Source organism: Ictidomys tridecemlineatus, chromosome 11 (genome assembly GCF_052094955.1).
Source record: "Ictidomys tridecemlineatus isolate mIctTri1 chromosome 11, mIctTri1.hap1, whole genome shotgun sequence".
Lineage (NCBI taxonomy): Eukaryota > Metazoa > Chordata > Mammalia > Rodentia > Sciuridae > Ictidomys > Ictidomys tridecemlineatus.
Window position 1 is genome coordinate 117177903 of NC_135487.1, and position 18262 is coordinate 117196164.

At 42.7% G+C, this 18262-nt stretch overlaps 1 protein-coding gene across 1 annotated transcript; it reads right to left on the reverse strand.

The window, feature by feature from the left end:
- Positions 1-835: 835 nt before the first annotated feature.
- Positions 836-18221, reverse strand: Slamf7 (SLAM family member 7). Its single transcript, XM_040287277.2, has 7 exons — positions 18140-18221; positions 6921-7244; positions 5199-5471; positions 4869-4988; positions 3873-3976; positions 2860-2922; positions 836-2215 (listed from the first exon to the last, which is right to left on the reverse strand). Exons 1-7 carry the CDS (start codon positions 18192-18194, stop codon positions 2144-2146), a joined length of 1011 nt encoding a protein of 336 aa, XP_040143211.2. The 5' UTR covers positions 18195-18221; the 3' UTR covers positions 836-2143.
- Positions 18222-18262: the final 41 nt, after the last annotated feature.

Consider the following 18262-nt stretch of genomic DNA (forward strand, 5'->3'; position numbering starts at 1 on the left):
TGGCTGTCCAGTTTACAACAGGTTATGCCAACTCTGGAGCTACTGGAGCAGTCTCCCTGGTAGAGTGGAGATAGGGTTCATGTGCATTGGGCAGTTCATTGAGTGGCAGGAGCCACAAAGTAGTTCATTATGCCAAACCTGAATCTCCCTGGCTCCAGACTGAGGGAAGGTCTTCAAGTCATTCAGGGGTGGCTCCCTGCAATTGGGGAGTTCACATTCTTGCCTGAAGATACATCTGGCTTTGGCATGAAGAGGAGCAATGATGTAACTTGGCAAAGAGCAAATAACAATTTTTATTAGACTGACATGACATGGTGCTTTCTTTATTTAAAATTAAAAATTTTTTTTTTTGTAATTGTAGATGGGCATCATACCTTTATTTTATTTGTTTATTTTCATGTGGTGCTGAGGATCGAACTGGGTGCCTTACACATGCTAGGCAAGTGCTCTGCCGCTGAGCTACAGCTACAGCCCTTTATTTAACATTTTGACATTTTGATTATTGAGGAGTTTTTGCACTGTTTTTGATCTTCAAAATGACTGTAGTAAAATATCATTTAATATTAATGCCAAATATTTTGGTATGCACCCTTCCCCTCTGCCCCCCTAAGTTTTACGCTTTAGTGTCTCACCTCATTTCAGGTCCTGAGGATGTGGCACATTAACATAGCTGTGGTAACATCAGTGTGGGTAACACAAGTACCCTGTTGGTATTGGAAAAGTTTAAAGTCTTGGCTTCCATCTTAGCCTTATCATAAATAGTTCTTTCCAAGTGATGCTATCCGCCCACTTCCCCCCCCCACACCACTGTTGTAAGAATTCAAAAAAACACCCCTTCCTCAAAGCATGATTTTATTAAAAGGAACACTCCCCACCATTCCCCCAGAAAATTGTAGCAATAAATACAGCATTTATCATGCTATGGTTCGGGCAATCCACACCTGCCCAGCTCTGGGTGGGCCTAGCCAAGTCCCTCATGGTGGTGATGGGTTAGTTTCCACACCTACTCCTATTTTTAACTTTTACTTCCTCTCACATCAGCCTGAGTTCATTCTCTTTGTTTTTTACTTGCAAGTTTATTTTCTCTTAACTTGGCCATTTTATATTCAAACGTTTTCCCTCCCAGATGTTTTCTCTTTTCACAAATTTAAATGCACAATGTGTCCACCTTATTTCATACCCCAGCCCTGGGGCCCCAGTTCCCTTCCTGGTATCTCCATTCAAAACACGTATCAGGAACACATCAAGTGCAGTCCTACTTTTCACCCTCCCCAAGTCTTTACCATTTCACTAAAGAGAAGGTGAGTTCTATAGGGGTAGAGATTGTGTCTGACTTATTTGTGAAAGTGACCTAGCAGAGCTTATTAATAAATATTGAAACACATTTTGAAAGTTTACAAGTAATTCATTCACCAGGCCCCACATCCCAACTCTAGGTGTCATACTAGATCCAAAATGTGCCTGTAGAGTTTTTGCATCGAGATAGGCTCCTGTATAGACCTTAACAAGGCCTAGGCTTTTATTTGCAGCTTAGGAGTACAAATTAAGCCAGGCCATGGTGGGGTGCACAATTCTGTGTCCTTGTTTGTGTATTCAGAACTTATACACAGGAATTTAAGCCTCACATAACTGGCCATAAAAGTAGTTTATAAGTGATCAGGTTCATGAGAGCATGAGTTCATGGTTCATCTGCCCAATTAAGTTCAACAGTGCCCCATACATAGTGAATGATTCATTCATTCATTTTTGGCAGCTATACCTGCTGGTGCCAGACACACCTGTCTGGCCTGGTCTTCTTGCCGTCCTGGCAACCAGACTCTTGGTATGTTCTGTCTGGAATGAGACTCCAAGCCCTGTCCTGGGGCCATCATTAATATGACCGAGGCAGATATTGATAGGCATTTACATGTTAGTAGAGATATTTAGCCTTTTCTTGAGATTGACTGATAAATTCACAGTCACATTCCATATGGGAAGTGATATAGATTCTAGGTTTAAAGAGAGTTCTCAGTAGTTGGTAGAATTATGAACTCCTAAACTCAAAGGTGTATGCTTAGGAATGGTTTCTTCCAGGTATTCTGGACAAGAAGATGAATTTCTTTGTACTTCCTCTGGAGTGTGGTTTGAGGGAGCATGCTGATGTCTAAATGACATTCTCATAGGTAAACAGCCTGGGTGTGTCTGGCGTGATGGTCGGTGAGCAGGGATTCTCCACCTGTAGGCGACATGAGGAAGCAGAACGCTAGAAGTGGGCAGGGATCTGGGTCTACCATAGAAGACCCTGCATCCCAGACACTCACTATGTCCAACGGTACCCAACCCGAACCTCCACCATGCTTGCTCCCACTGTTTAATCCCTCCTAGTTTAGAGAAACTATTCTTTAGGATAAACCCATCTTTATCTTGCTGAGTACTTAATGAACTGAACTTATAATCATTCACAGAAGCATGGCCAATGAATTTGACATGTCACTAAGCAAACTGCTTTCAAGATCCCCATCTATCAGTTCTGTTTGAGGAAGAGAAAGGAGTTAGGAAGGTACAAGTGCTCCTCCCACACATCATCTGTGAAAGAATGAGCCTTAGGTCTTACCACGTTGAACTAGGGGAGGGCGCAAACCAGACGTAACATAGCTAGACCAAAGGGAAAATGGAAATCTCTCTCCTAAAACAGAATTCTTTTCTAAATTCCCCATATTCTTGTGTCACCCCCTAAGCAAATGGGATGGGGGGAACTATCAGAGGTACATTTTAATGCCAGTGAATATGAGATTCCTGAGGTCCAAGATTTTTAACCTAAACACGAACCAGGAGAAGGGATAGGACAATTTAGATGAAACTCAGCTCTAAATCTCTTACCATTTTTGGTATCTGCACAGTGGAATAAAGTGTATTTAGTGGATCTTCTGCTGGATTAATTTTCTATAAAAAACAAGCAACAAACAAAAAGAATCATCACCTACCCTGGGTCATGTAGAAAATACCAGAGATGGCACACACATTATCCTAGTGACTTGGGAGGCTGAGGCATGAGGTTCTCAAGCCTGAGGCCAGCCTCATCAAATTAGAGAAATAAAATAAAAATAAAATATAAAAGGGACAGGAGTGCTAGAGGGCCTCTGGGTTCAATCCCTAGTACCACAAAAAATGAAAAAAAGAAAGAAAAAAGAAATAAAGAAAGAAAAGATCCAGAGAGAGACTCAGAGTCACAAGAGGGAGAAGCGGAGGTGGGAGAAGATGAAGAGAGGGTTCTGGAAAATGGATGGCTCAGGGGAAGTGCTCTAACTGGTGACTGTGATTACAGTGATTATGAATAACATTTTTAGGAAGTCACAGCATTGATTTAATTCATGTTTTTATGCTCTTAGGTTTGTTTATTGCATTATTCATCCTGTGAAATTAAAATGAATGCCAAAAATACATAAAATATCTAACTCTCACGAACTGTGACCCTCCAGGAATCAGCCCACAGGAAAGAAGCATTTCTTGAGCAATGCATCTTCTGACAACATGACTCAAACATCACACCAAAGTCACACTCCACTGCACACTGCCTTATGCAAGAGTAACCAGGCCTCTGGAGAGGAGACTGTGAACTGTGGGGAGGAAGGGTGACTCATGTAACCTTCACAGTATGAGCGTTACCGAGGGAGGAGAATCAGGTGCCCCAGGAGTGAATTCACTTCTACCCAGAAGTAGATTCATAAAGACTTGGGGGAGATGGAGTTGCCTTGGGTTTTAAGGACTATCCATCCTAATTCCTCCTCCCCATTCCCATATTAACCAAACCCATGGAAAAAAAAATCTTCAGTAAAACAAGGCGAGTCTCAGAGAGGTGAATCAGGTCCCAGGAAAAAAGGGAAAGTACTCACATGGGCATCGCAAATTGTCTCATACACTGTTTTCTCTTCAGAATGGGGGCAGACATTGGGAATTTCCTGATGAACGTCCATTCTTTTTTCCCCCTCCATGGGCTCTGAAACCAAGTTGAGAGTGAATGAAAGTCTGCCTCTCTGACCACTCCTCCTCCCTCTTGGCCCACCATCCCACCTGGATGGCCCACTTAAGAGGACCAGCCATCTTACTAATTCAGGCTTTTTGGGGACAGGGATTTTCAGGGTTAAAATTAGGAAAGTCCTAAAAAAAAAATCAGGATGAATTAGTTGCCCTTGTAATTTCACTTCCTGATCTCTGGGCCGAGGTGGCCACAGTGGGAAGCAGAGAAAGGCTTTCAGAGTGCTCCTAACAGGGAAGGGCGGTCTCAAAGTCTTTCAGGTCCCTTCCTGACATTGGACACGAGAAGGTAAATCCGCAGGGCTTAGGGACGCAGAGAATGGGGTGCCACCTGGAGAGAGACAGAGCCCAGCTTCTCCAGGGGGAATGTGTCTACACTGCAGTGGGGAGGAAAGGGAGATCTTGGAGTTGAACCCATGGAGAAGACTGGAACTGGTTTGGGAACTCTGACAAGGATGAAGCTAGGAAGGACTGGTTGGAGGGTATCGGTCTGTGGAGGCATCAAAGTTGGAGGCCATCACCTCCCAGGTCAGGGAGCAGAGTGAATAGTATAGAGCTTGTGCCAAGAGAAGGGCCACCTCAGTGACTCTCTCTGAAGGAAGGAGAGGAGTGGGCACTGGAGTGGGGCTTTGTCCTAGGAGAGAAGGCAAGGACTGCAGCTCTTGCTCTCTCTCTCTAATCTGGAATGAAGAGTGTTGGCTGACTGTGTGCTTCTTGAAGGCAGACACGATGACCTCTTCAGCTCAGTATCGTGTTAGCACCAGGCCTCATACACCACTCGGTACATGCTCGAGAAATAAATGAGGGATTCAGTGGATGAATGAGGATGAGGACAAAAAACATACGTGCCCTACCTTTTCTTCTCTTCATCCGCATAGTCAAATGGAACGTCAACACAAGGGTGCAGAGTGTGAAGACCACCAACAGAAGACACAGCAAGGTGAGGAGGAAATTGGAACCACCACCATCAGCATCTTTAAAGAGAGAATGAGTAGAGGCCTGAAAAGGGAGCAAGCCAACTAGGAAATATGACCCAGAGTTTAGAGCATCTGCCACTTTCTTCCCAGCCTGATGACTTTCCACAGGCCACCGGTTTTCACACAGGGCCTGATCTTTGGGGACACAGAATTGAAGAAGGTATAGTTACCCAGACCAGAGGCTCCGAAAAAAGAAGGGACAATCACCTCTACAGAGCTTCCAGGCAAGGATGGGACTTGAGGAATTACTGCTGATGGGGTTCCTGGCCGTGCAGATGAAGACCATGTCCATTTCTCCCAGTCTCCAGGATATGGGAAGGATGGAGCCATCATAAGACTTGTTGCTTCTCTGCCCCAGGACATTCCAGCTGTATGTCACATTCTCTCCTCCCTGTTCCATGGAACATGTCAGATTAGTTATGCAGGTGCCATTCTTATTGTTCTGCAGACCCATGGTGACTTTAGGCTTTGACAGGCACTCTGTGAAAGACAAAGAACAACCAGGGACGGAAATTATGCACACAGCTCTCCTTTGTCTGAATTACCCTTGGATAACTTGAACCTCAGTCTCCCCAAGGAGCTTCAGAATGCAGAGAAAACAGCAATTCAGAGCAGAACCTGGGAAAGAGAACTACCTAGTTCTTGCCCACCACTGTATAGCAATAACCATGGTGACAATAACTGCAATAATAAAAGAAATGATTATGTAACAATAATGCAGCCATCACTTATTGTCCTGAGGCTTCCTTGAAGAGATTTCTACTTTTATTCTCCAGGAGAGAACAGTATAGGAGTGGCACTCCATTGTGCTCACTCTTCCACTCTCCAAGGATGAGCAGTTGGTTGATTGGTGAGGTCAAGTCTGCTGTCCATCATTTTCTTTCTCTACTTACAGATTTGAGCCATTAAAGATTGGGGACATGGAACTGAAGAAGGTATGTACTCTTTTATTCCCACCCACAGCTAGTTTGCCTGTAGAATATACATCTTCTGTGTCCTTTGATCATGTCCCTATGGAAGACATGTAGATTGAGGTTCATGGTCTTGGAGGCCCATTTCCTGGTCTCCCTGCTATTGGAGCTGGGTGAGTGAGGCAAGTACTCCTTTTGTAACTGAGTGAGTAATTATTTTGTAAATTTGACTTCCCTGGGTGGTGGGTTCCTAAATCTAGATTTGGAAGGAGATATTTCTCCTACTGAGCTATACCAGAAACAGAGTGGATATTTTTATCTTCTTTTTACCAATCTTTTTTTTTTTTTTTTTGAGACAGGGTTTTCTATATGGTATAGTCTGACCCCTAACTTCTGGGTTCAGGTAATCTTCCTGCCTCATGTTCTTGAGTAGCTGAAATTGCAGGTATGCACCATTATACCCAGCCTTTATCTTCTTTTTTGACCCTTATGTCTTTTCCAGAAATGCTTAGAATCTTTAGTGGAAGGGCTGGGATTGACACTTATATCCAATAATCTTCCTAAAGTAGATATTGCTTTTTTCTTGGATATGGAAAATAAGATTCAAAGAAATTAAATAACTGGGCTAAGCCCAGGCACCTAGTAAGTAGAGAAGCCAGCATTTGACTTAGATCTGTGTGGTTGCCACTTCTCATGTTGCCCAAGTACTACACCATACAGTCTCTTACAAAATATTTGAGTAAGCAGAGGCCTACGAGGTCAGCTTCATCCATGCATTCTCTCCCACATTCTTTTTTTTCCTTTATTTTACTTATTTATTTTTACGTGGTGCTGAGGATTGAACCCAGAGCCTTGCATGCGCTAGGCGAGCACCGTACCGCTGAGCCACAACCCCAGACCTTTTCTCCCATATTCTTGCCAAGCATTTATCCATCCTTTTCTGGAACATTTGCTGTTGTCAGGGAGTGCACCCTCTCACCATGGCACGCTACCCACCATTAGGACGGATTCTGCTCACCGTAGACTTGTAGCCCATATTCCTGGGTGAAGGATGGCTGAGAGGATAAGAGGTTCATCTGCACACGGTAGACCCCTGAGTCATTCTTCTTCAGCTGGAGGAGTGTCAGAGAATAGTCACTGTCTGAGAAGATCATCCTTTCCTTGTTCTGACTTCGGGTCATAAGGATAGTGGCTTTTTTGTCTTCCACACCCGGCTTTATGATGGCAAGTGTGTTTGAATTGAAGTGCCAGACAATACTGTCAATGTTCTGCATTGAAGCTTCCACAGGAAAGGTCACAGATCCACCAAGGACACCAAACTTCTCCTTCAGGGCTCCAGAGGCTGCAGACACAGAAAATCAGAAAATAAGTCTGAGTCCCTGCCTTTGCCACCAATTACTCACCATCCTCTTTGGGTCCTGGGAAGATCCTGAAAAATTCTCATCTAACCCAAGCAGCCTCCAGGAAGCACTTCAGAATCTCAGTCGCATGAAATAATTGAGATCAGAACTCTCTGCCTGCAAAGGGGGACTGCAGATGACCCGATCCATTCCTAGATACCTCCGGTTGTAAAGCCCAATGCCACCCTGGGCAGGTCCCTGTGAGTGGACAAGTGGAGAGGTTGCTGTCCTTCCTTTGGTACTGCCACATTGCCCCAGAGAGAGAGCTGAGTGCAAGCTGATAAAGTAAGCCTGCTGAACATGGGCAGTGGTTTGCAATCATGGATCAGGATGGTGAGAGCTAGAGCCATGTGTTCTTAGTGATAAAAATAGCGTATCCCAAACTATTAGGAATCACACTAGAGGGTTACTTCCACAAGAAATTTTTGTTTCACCAAAGTCTCGCTTCACCCCAGAGAACATGACTTCAAAAACCCTGGCCTCAAATTTGCCATCCTTCTGCCTCAGCTTCTGTGCCTTGATCCTATACATTTTTACATTTATTGACTCTTCTTCCTTAAGGAATCATTTTTATCAATGAGTATATGACTCCAAGTGAGAAACAGTTAAGAATGACTGCTCAAGGAACTTTTAGAGCAGCCAAGCAGACGTTTTCAGTGAGGAGGTATGAGGACTCATTCATCTTCTACCTATTAAAATTTAAGGGAAAAAATCAAGAATGACTGGGGCAATGAGACTTTAGATCATGTCCAACAGTCTAAAAGCACTTAGTAGGATCGTATTTATCATTTTATTTGTTGTTTTTAGATACACATGGCAGTAGGGTGTACTTTGACATATTATACATACATGGAGTGCCACCCATTCTAATTGGGATCCCATCCTTGTGTTTGAACATGATGTGGGGTCACACTGGTTGTGCATTCGTACATGAGCTTAGGAAAGTCATGTCTGATTCATTCTACTGTCTTTCCTATTTTACTTACTCTTAAAACAACCCTTAAAAGAAATTTTTTTTCTTTTTTTTTAATTTTTTAATTTTTTTATTGGTTGTTCACAACATTACAAAGCTCTTGACATATCATATTTCATACATTAGATTGAAGTGGGTTATGAACTCCCAATTTTACCCCAAATGCAGATTGCAGAATCACGTCGGTTATACATCCACAATTTTACATAATTCCCAATTAGTAATTGTTGTATTCTGATACCTTTCCTATCCCCTACTATCCCCCCTCCCCTCCCCTCCCCTCCCTTCTTCTCTCTCTACCCCATCTACTGTAATTCATTACTCTCCTTGTTTATTTTCCCATTCCCCTCACAACCTCTTATATGTAATTTTGTATAGCAATGAGGGTCTCCCTTCATTTCCATGCAATTTCCTTTTTCTCTCCCTTTCCCTCCCTTAAAAGAATTTTTTTATAAACCCATCTTACAAATCAGGAACATGAGGCACAATGGATAAACCCCTTACAACTACATACATGATAAGTGAGGTGCTTTGCTCCACAGGCGGAGACTTCAAAGCACATATTGTATAGATGAGAAAGCAGCATGGCAGAGACCTTATACAAGGTTCCTAGAAATGAGCAATCTAAAATTAAATACTTATAGGTCTTCTCCTTAAAAGAACAAAACCCAAAGTTATGTTCTCTTCTGCCTTTTAACATAGTTTACCAGGTTAAACTTTTTTTAATGCTTTTTAATTTTATTTCTAAAAGTTATTTTGGTACTGGGCACTGAACCTAGAGATGCTCTACTACTGAGCCACATCCCCAGTCCTTTTTTTAAATTTTGAGGCCAGGTCTCATTAAGTTGCCCAACCTGGCCTCAAATTTGCCATCCTTCTGCCTCAGCCTCTGTAGTCATTGGGATTAGTTGTCAAAAACACTCAGGGTCACTCCAGGGGATCTGGGCTGCACGAAATAACCACACAAGAGACAGAGATACCTTCTTCTTCGGGGGTCCTATGATGGCTCCTCTGACCTTAAGGGTCCACAGAAAGAGAGTGAGAGCCAGCATGTGCTAACCCTTTTATTGAGGAGAAGCCATTCAAATGAGGCAAGGGGTCAGGGGGCTGAGTCTAGCTTTATGATGTCTGCTGTCAGCAGGTTGACTGACATCTAGCAAGGCCACACCCAAAGGCAGAGCAAGAGAAGGGGACACACAAAGGGCTTTTCTGTGGGACATCCTATCCCAAACAGGGCAAAGGGGTAATATCACAAAGGAACAGATAGGCGCAGCTGGATCCATGGGGCTGCAGGAAGGCATGCCTACGCATGAAGATACGTTTTGCTACTTCGAGGATCAGGGCAGTGTCTAGGGCCAATATGAATGTGGCCAGATCACTACAAAAGTGACCTTCAGAGCCTCTACCTATCACTGGAAGGAAAATGCTGATCACTTAGTGTGACAGCCCCCCACAATTAGTTGGGTTCAAGTTAAAAATTTTAAAAGGAATTTCATTAATTTAGTCACGGAAAGCCAAAAGAAACGAAGGCAATATTAACAAGCCATACTGGCTGAATGTTTTCTCTGATACGTGGATGCTAATTCACAATAAGGAGGGTGGCCAGAGAAGAATAGAGTTAATTTAGATGAGGGAAGAAAGGGGGTTGGGGGGGTAGGAAGGATGATAGAATGAATCAGACATTATTATCCTATATACTTGTATATGACCGGTGGGATTCTACACCATGTACAGCCAGAAGAATAAGAAATTATACTCCATTTGTATATGATGTATCAAAGTGAATTCTATAGTAATGTCATGTATAACTAATTAGAATAACAACAACCAAAAGCCTGGGCTGGGCAGGTGGCCTACACCTGTAATCTCAGCAGCTGGGGAGGCTGAGGAAGGAGGAATGCTAGTTCAAAGCTAGCCTCAGCAACTTATTGAGGCCCTAAGCAACTCAATGAGATGCTGTCACTAAATAAAATACAAAAAAGGGCTGCAGATGTGGCTCAGTGGTTAAGTGCCCCTGGGTTAAATCCTGAGCAAAAAATAAAAAATTAAAAAAAGCCACACCGTAAGATGCTGACAGCTCTATTGATTGCCAGGGTTATGGCTTGCCTGGATCCTATATATTTTTATTTTATTTTATTTTTTATTTTATTTTTTTTATTGGTTGTTCAAAACATTACAAAGCTTTTGACATATCATGTTTCATACATTAGATTCAAGTTGGTTATGAGATCCTATACATTTTTACATTGGTTGACTCTTCCTCCATAAGGAATACTCCTAAATATTAATTATAATTTTTGATGGAGTTGGTATGAACATAAATAGAGCCTTGGGTGTTTGCTTAGTTCTGGTGGCGGCTGAGGTGGGGAGCAATTCAGCAGGAACCAATACTTGTGCTGTGACTAGCAGGGTGACATGGAGGGGCCACTGTGAGCAAGATTGTCTCTCTCTCACAGACATGCATGACTTCCCTGGATCTCGCTCAGTGCCTTGCAGGGAAACCCACAGACAGATCTATATCAGCTCTAACCTTCAGACTGCAGAATGTAACTTGGAATTTCTTGTAAAACACTCAAGGAAGAAATGAAGACAATCTGGAAAAGTGCTCACTTGTGGTAGAAATGAGAATTTGTAACTTATGTGCTATATGCATTTAAATAAATAGATTAACATTTTTTAAAAATGAATATAATTCAAACTATATTCACTACATTTATTATTGTTATGTTCATTTTCTTTTTCTTTCAAAAGAAATTTAAACTACGTTGTGTGCCTAATTGGTCCTGAGAAACCCACCAAGCACTGAGTTTCTGTTGGTTTAACAACTTAGACTCTCTTACCACAATATTTTCTACTACTCCTGCACTGATGTCACTCATGACAAGAAAAAAAGACAAATTTCTGTGCTGGACCTCTCGGTACTGACTTCTCCAGATATCCAAAATCACTTCGTGAGTGATTTATTTCCTTGATCCCTATTAAAATTCAAATTTTCTGGAAACAATTTCCAAATAGTAATAGTTGCCATGTAATAAAGGTTTACTCTGTGTTAAACATTTACTGTAAGATTCTGCCTAATACCTGAAGCAATCCTGCAAAATTAGGCTTTCTGGCCCATTTTGGGCTACTTCATTAAAAAAAAAAATAAAAAAAGTCTTACTGAAACATAGCCATGTGTCTTCATTTACATGTTGTCTGTCTATGGCTGCTTTTGCAATTCTAAGGTTGAATTGAGTATTTGCAATAGAGATCCTATTGATGAAGATCACATCGCCAGCAAAGCTTAAAATATTTACTATCTTTTTTAAAAGCAAAAGTTTGTTAATATCTGACTTCATAAGAATTCTGAGATATAAATAAATAAATAAATAGATAGATAGATAAATTGACAAATTGACAAATTAAGTAACTTATCCAAGGGACATAGCTAGTGGGTGATGCTTTGAGGACTTAACTCAATGTCACTTCAGTTCTGGGAACTTGGACTCAATCTGGACGTGTCACTCAATTTGAAAGTACAGTGGCATCAGTGTCAACTTTAGTTCTTTTCCTGACTCCCTTTTCCCACGCTCCTACAGTGCTCAGGTGTCAAGTCCAAAGTCCTTGGACATGGTTGAGCCCCATTTCCCCTTCACGTTCTTTAGTGAGTCACCCCCATACACAAGCTGCTCTGCCAGAGCTCAGGGTGAGGAACTCAGACGTGGTGGACCTACTCCTTCGATTCCAGGTCGAAGGCCTCTACCAACTTTTTGCCAGGTTTATGTCCAAAAGTACTAGTTTCTCTTCCTGGATAAATGTATTTTAAGAGAAAGTTCCCATTTTTTTTTTAACTTTTCTCTCTCTACTTTACCAGTCAGCACATAATGTATGTGTTGGTTCCCTGAAGATATATCAAATTATCCAGCCAAGTAATCTGATTTTTTTAAAAAGCTACTCTCCCTACTTCTTCAACATGAAGGCCAGGATGCTTTTAGATTGCCTTCTGTAATCATCTCAAGGCGTATCAAAGAAGTTCTGGTAAATAATTAATTTTATTTTTAATTTTTAATCAATTAATACATTTATTCTTTCACTTCTACAATAGAGATAGAAAGAGTAAATATTTTGAAGTCAAATAAATATTGGATATCCCTTGTCCCCAAGGGAGATCCTGGATTTAGGCAATCTTTGAGCAATTTCATTTTCACAGGGGCATATCAGTCCATTTTTTTTTTGTTGTTGCAATAACAAAATAGTTGGAACTGGATACTTTATAAAGAAAAGAGGTTTATTTAGCTCACAGTTTTGGAGGCTGAAAGTCCAAGATTGTGTGGTATCATCTGTTAGGCCTCTGGTGAGGGATCCCTTGGCTGGATCACAACAAGGCAGAGAAATTGAAAGAAAACCAATCGTGTGCAGAAGAGGTCAATGTCGGGTGGCTTTGCTTGATAACAACATGTTCTTGAGAGAGAGTTGACTCTGGGACAGCAGCGTGAATTCCTTCTGAAGGTGTCACTCTCATGACCTAACACCTTCCACTAGGCTCACACCCTAAAGGTTCCAACACCTCTGCGCCACCACATTGAGAACCAAGTTCCTAGCATATGAATCTCTCAGGGACAAACCACATTCAAACAACTTCAGTGGCAAAATTTCAAGCACATGGGTTTTGTGTGTCTGCATGTTTGCATGCATTTAAGCCATGAGCATTTCAATCTTCCACACACATGGTGCTATTTGCTCAGGGTTTAGTACCCCATGTGCAAATTGTGGGAGAGTATAAAAAATGCCTTCCAATGAATTGTCCCTTGGAGAGAAATTGGAGGATGACATTGGACAAACCAGATGGAGTATATTGTCCTATCGTAGTGTATTTTCAGGGTGGGAAGAAGAAGAATGAAAGAGGAAAATAACTTCCTGCCATTTCCTAAATATGGGTTCAGAGAATAAGGGGCAGGGTTGGTGAGACCTAACCAGTCTTATCCATGCTTCTCAGCCGGCTGGAAAAAGGTATCCAGAAACAAGAGACTTTTCTGTCCAGCTGTCCAGGGCTTACCTGAAGCTCCCTTTCTGTGCTGGCTTTGCTTCCTGCGCTGTGTGGCTCTACAGTATTTTACCATATCAAAGCAGGTCACATTTGTCCCATTCAGTTATTTCTGCCTTGGACAAGAATTTATTTAGTTTCACATTTATGACAGGCATTTGTTTAGGAGCCACATACATAACCGGGGAGCAAGACAGTCATGATTCGGGCGTCCATGGAGTTGGGAGATGGTCATTAAGTAAGCACTTGTATGTGTGATACAAAAGGAAGTAACAGGTATTATGAGGGTGCATAGTAGAGGGGCTTAATGTGACTCGTGGGGTCAGAAAACTCTAGAGATGAGTAACTACCAATACTCACCTGAAGGTCCAGGAGGACTGGACCACTGTGAGTCTTGTCTCCAGAGGGTTGCTTTTCCAAAGTCAGAGCAGGGAATGCTGGAATTTGCCTCCTCTGCATCTATTCTATCCCTTTCTCATTTTCACAGCAGCTAAATGGTTTGGTAAGTCTGAGGGCACTCGGCTATAATGATAGCTCTTCTCTGGCACAGTGGGCGCCACGTGACCGAGGGTCGTTCTACCCCAGGAAAACCCAGGGCTTTTGCTCTAAGGTTAGGATGATGCTATCTATAATGCTGTGAAAAGATACGAAACCCAAGACTGCTACCCACTGCCACCAGCAGATGCTCAGCCAGGCCTCCTCCCTCTCCTGACTGTCAATTCACTTCCTACTTCAGGCCCAGAGAGGAGTCTCTGTCCATCTAAAATAAATCTTATTCAAAACCCATAAAGCCCACTAGGAAGTTCTCCCGCAAGGAAGTCTCTAACACTTATTTTTACACCCATGCCCCGAACATTCACCACTTATGTTACTTCATTTTTAAAATTCTCCAGAAAGAAATAGATCCTTGGGTGGTAACTGGACAGAGCCTTTTGCTGTGTATTAGCCCATGACCAGTCTATTAGCACTAGGTTCCGGATGGAGTCCTGGGGCCCTTCCCAGAGAGTCATGGCATGATGATGTTATAGATGATGGAGTCACAGGGTCTTTACCAGAAAGTGGCATGAGAATGGCCTAACTCCCCCCCCCCCCCCCGCCACCCGCCCCATATGCAGAAGTGTTAAAAAGGGTTCTAGTCTTACTGGCAGCCAGGAAGGAGCCCTGGATTCCATTCTGGTTCCCCCATAATCACAGATCCAGCAATGAACACTAGGTGCCACTCTGTAAATTGTTAGTAACTCTAACAGCATTGTTTTTCTTTCTTTCTTCTTTATTTTTGGTATCAGGGATTAAACCCAGGGGTGCTTAACCACTGAGCCATATCCCCAGTCCTTTTTATTATTTTTTTTTTATTTTGAGACAGAGTCTTTCTCAGTTGCTTAGGACTTCACTAAGTTTTACAGAGTCTGGTTTTGGACTTGCACTCCTCCTGCCTCAGCCTTCCCAGCTGTCGGGATTAAGGGCCTGTGTCAAATGCCCGGCTGGCATTATCTTTCTTGATCTTCAGAACAACTCCGTGAGAGAAAAGTTAGACTCTATAAGATTAGGATACTGAGATTGAGTGACTTTCTTAAGGTCACAAACAAAGAAGTGGGATTGTTCCTCTGAGAGGCTTTGAGTTTCAGTTTTTGGAATTCTCATGGGAGGAAAAAAAATAACACCTTAATTGACCAGCAGTTTGAGGAAGTCAAAGTGTAAATATGGATCTGAAAGCACTTGAGGAGTGCAGATACCTGTCACATGAGGGCAGGGGGATCGAAGGGTGAGGAGGGCTGTGGAAACCCGCGTTGAGGCAGCTTCTTATTTTCGGGTCTTACTTCTGTAAGTGTGGCTAAGAGTGAAAAAAGGACATCCCCCCAAACATGTCTGCATGGCTTCTGAGCAAAGTGAGCCAGGAGGCCAAGAAAGCAGGAGACACCCCCCGGCCAACCTGCTTTTGGAGGTACCGCGAGCTGGGGCAGGGGACCCAGGCTCAGTTGTTTTGGGCATCAGGAGCATTGGCTCTGAGATGATCTCCTCACCCCTTGTCACCCCTCCCCCCTTCCTCTTTGTTGTCACTTCCTTTTTTTTTTGTTTTGATTTTTGGTCTTGTTCTCCAAAGGTTCAAGAATTAAGTGGAGGAAGGAGCCAGATGACAAGGAAGGCACATCGTCATGCAGCCAGAACAAGAGATGGCGGTACAGAAGGAAGGCATAAGGGGAAGGGAGTATAGACCCGCTCCCTGCTTGCCAGACCAGTGTCCGAGCACCTCTCCAAGCGCTTGGTGCCTCGTTGTGGAATGCCATGAAGGCAGCATTGGCATGTTGTGATTCCTTCCTTAAGGAGACCAAGAACCAGAATATCTCAGAGCGGGGAGGAGCCTTAGGGACTGCTTCGTCCAATTCCGTTTCATGGATGAGGAGGCTGATGATCAGCAGGTTAGGGTGATGTGCCCCAAGTCAGTGGAAGGCTAGGAACCAAGTCTCTGAAGGTAAGATTTCCCCAAATGCTACCCTGGGAGACTGAGTAATGCAGTATAATTCCCAGAAGCTTAGGGCTGGGGAGTCTAAAGGCTAGAGTGTAGGGACAGAGGATGATGGGGTGGAGGCTACGGGGTGGAAGCCCCCCCCCATCAGAGAGGCTTCAACTCTATACCTACAGTCATCTATATGTTTGTTTCTGTGTAAGGTTTTGTTGTTTAAGAGGAAATCACCGCTTAAAAAATAAAACAAAATGGTTTAGACTGCTCTTTAGCCAACTTCTGCTTTCTTAATGTCTCTTGGAAAGATCATGTGAAACATGGAGAATAGAAACTTGCAGATCTCTCAGTCTGATACATTTATTCCCTAACTATTCGACCCTAATATTCCCATCCAAGCTCCTCACCTCTCTGCCCCACACTCGTTTCCTACCACATCAACCTTACTTCTTCCGATTCTTTGCAACACTCCCTGCAATATCCCCTCGCCTCTTTTCATGTTTTTCCATTTATGAATTGCCTCCTTAAAACTACTGGGTCATTTAATCATCATAAAAGTGAGGGGGATAGGTTATTGTACCCATTTTTCAGATGAGAAAACTAAAAAAGTAAGAGCTACTCCTTGGGCCCTCTGAGCTTGGCCAGAGTGATTTCCTGTTGGCATAGCCACCTCCCTAAAATACTGCTACCTGTTCTCCTTGGAAAGGCCTTTCCTTTCCCTGACTTGGACTTGTGTGCCTGGAGAGGAAAGAAATCCCACCTGAGTCTCAGCTCAAATACACAGTAACTGAGCCCCTCTTAAGGAAACCAAGAACCCACTTCAGTGGTATCAACTTCAATGTTAGGCAGTTTAGTATGATGAAAAGAGCACTAGTCTTAGAAATTCAATCTTTGCTCTGACTCTTAACAGCTGTGTAACTTTCCCATGAAACTTGACTTGTATGAGCCCAAATTTTCTTACTTGTAAAACAGGTATAATAATATGTGTCTTACAGATTTCTGAGGAAATTGTATGGAAAAACACCTTGGATGTAGTAGAAGCTTTGGTAGTGATGATGGTCACTTTGCATTTGACATCTCATTTAAAAGATGACAATAATTTTGCAAGTTAGATTTTATTATCTGTTATGCACTTGAGAAGAATATAGGGTAAGTAACTTGCCCACAATAATAGAGCTACTAAGTCAGTCCCAGGATGCCCTTGTTTAGGGTCAGCCTCCTTCCACTGACCTGTCTACTGGACAATCTACTGGATGATCTCTGACACCTTTCAACTTTGGAGGACATAGCACAAGACTGCCCACTGTCTCCTGCAGCAGGCAGAGGGGAAGACCCCATGACAGATTCTCACACTTGCACCTTGCTGTGCACAGTTCAGGTTTCAGGTGGACACCTGGGGGTTTTCAGAGCCCTGGCATTCCCTCCCCCATCTCAAATGCTTCAAGTTCCATTTCTGATCACCATTTCCGTTCAGGGAGTAATTTTTAAAGTAAACCTATTCCAGATCACCCGCTTAGGACCAGGTGCTTCCTAACAGTACAAAGTTCTGATGAATTCAAGGAGGAGTAAGAGTCTGTAGATGTGGACCACTTAGTGGCCAGCTAATGGGGAGGAAAGGATTGGAGGTGCTGTCTGTGGGGTTTGGGGCAAGTTAGTTCAGGTAGGCTTGGGGTACACATAATGAACTGCTATACTAAGTGCTCAGAAGGAAAGCACTTAGTATAGTGGTACCCCATGAATCTGATGACAGGAGAAAGATTTCTCACTTGCGAGACTCCTAATTAGAACAATGAAGATACTAAAATCTTCCCAGACTATCATACCTGTGAATAAAAATTCTCAGTCCTCCATGTGATTAGAGTGTCTACAGTTAGAGTTGTTTTTCTAAGGACAGATGGATTGGATTGCGTGGGTTAAGAGAGAAAATTCAACTGGTTCTTCCATTGATATCATTATTATGCATCTATATTTAAAATACAGTTAGAAATATATTTCAGCAAATATGCTTATAAATAAATATACAATTGTATCATTGTGCTTTTCAAGCTGCCCTCTCAGGGAGTGAGGACTAGACAATCAAGACTGAATTCATACAGAATCTGCATTAGAACATAGGTCTTCTTAAACCCAGAACCACTTCTTTTAGTCCTTTCTTTTCTAGCACAGTCAAAAAGTAGTTGGTCTCCAAGACCATTTTTTTTCCTTTCCCTATAGTCCCTTCCTACCCAGAGACCAGAGGCTGGTAAAAAAAAAAAAAAAAAAAAAAAAAGCAATGCTAGATAAGGAGGCAAAACCTTCTAATTTGAGCCAGAGCTTCAAAGTGGAATCAGGAACCTGAAGCTACGTCTCAGGATAAGGAAGATAGTCGGGAGAATGGACTCACCTGTGAGCTGGCAGAGGAGACAGATGAAGAGGAGGCATGCTGGTGAACCTGCCATATCGTTCTCTGAGTGTTAGTCACTAAAGTGAAACCCCTTCTAACAGGGCTCACCTCTTTTAAATATAG

Excerpts from the sequence above, each read along its gene's own strand:
- Slamf7 (XM_040287277.2), bottom strand. The coding sequence starts at position 18,194 with ATGGCAGGTTCACCAGCATGCCTCCTCTTCATCTGTCTCCTCTGCCAG. Across the intron at positions 7,245-18,139 it reads TCTCCTCTGCCAGCTCACAG|CCTCTGGAGCCCTGAAGGAG; the intron begins GTGAGTCCATTC and ends CTGTGTCTGCAG. Across the intron at positions 3,977-4,868 it reads GCGGATGAAGAGAAGAAAAG|AGCCCATGGAGGGGGAAAAA; the intron begins GTAGGGCACGTA and ends ACTTGGTTTCAG.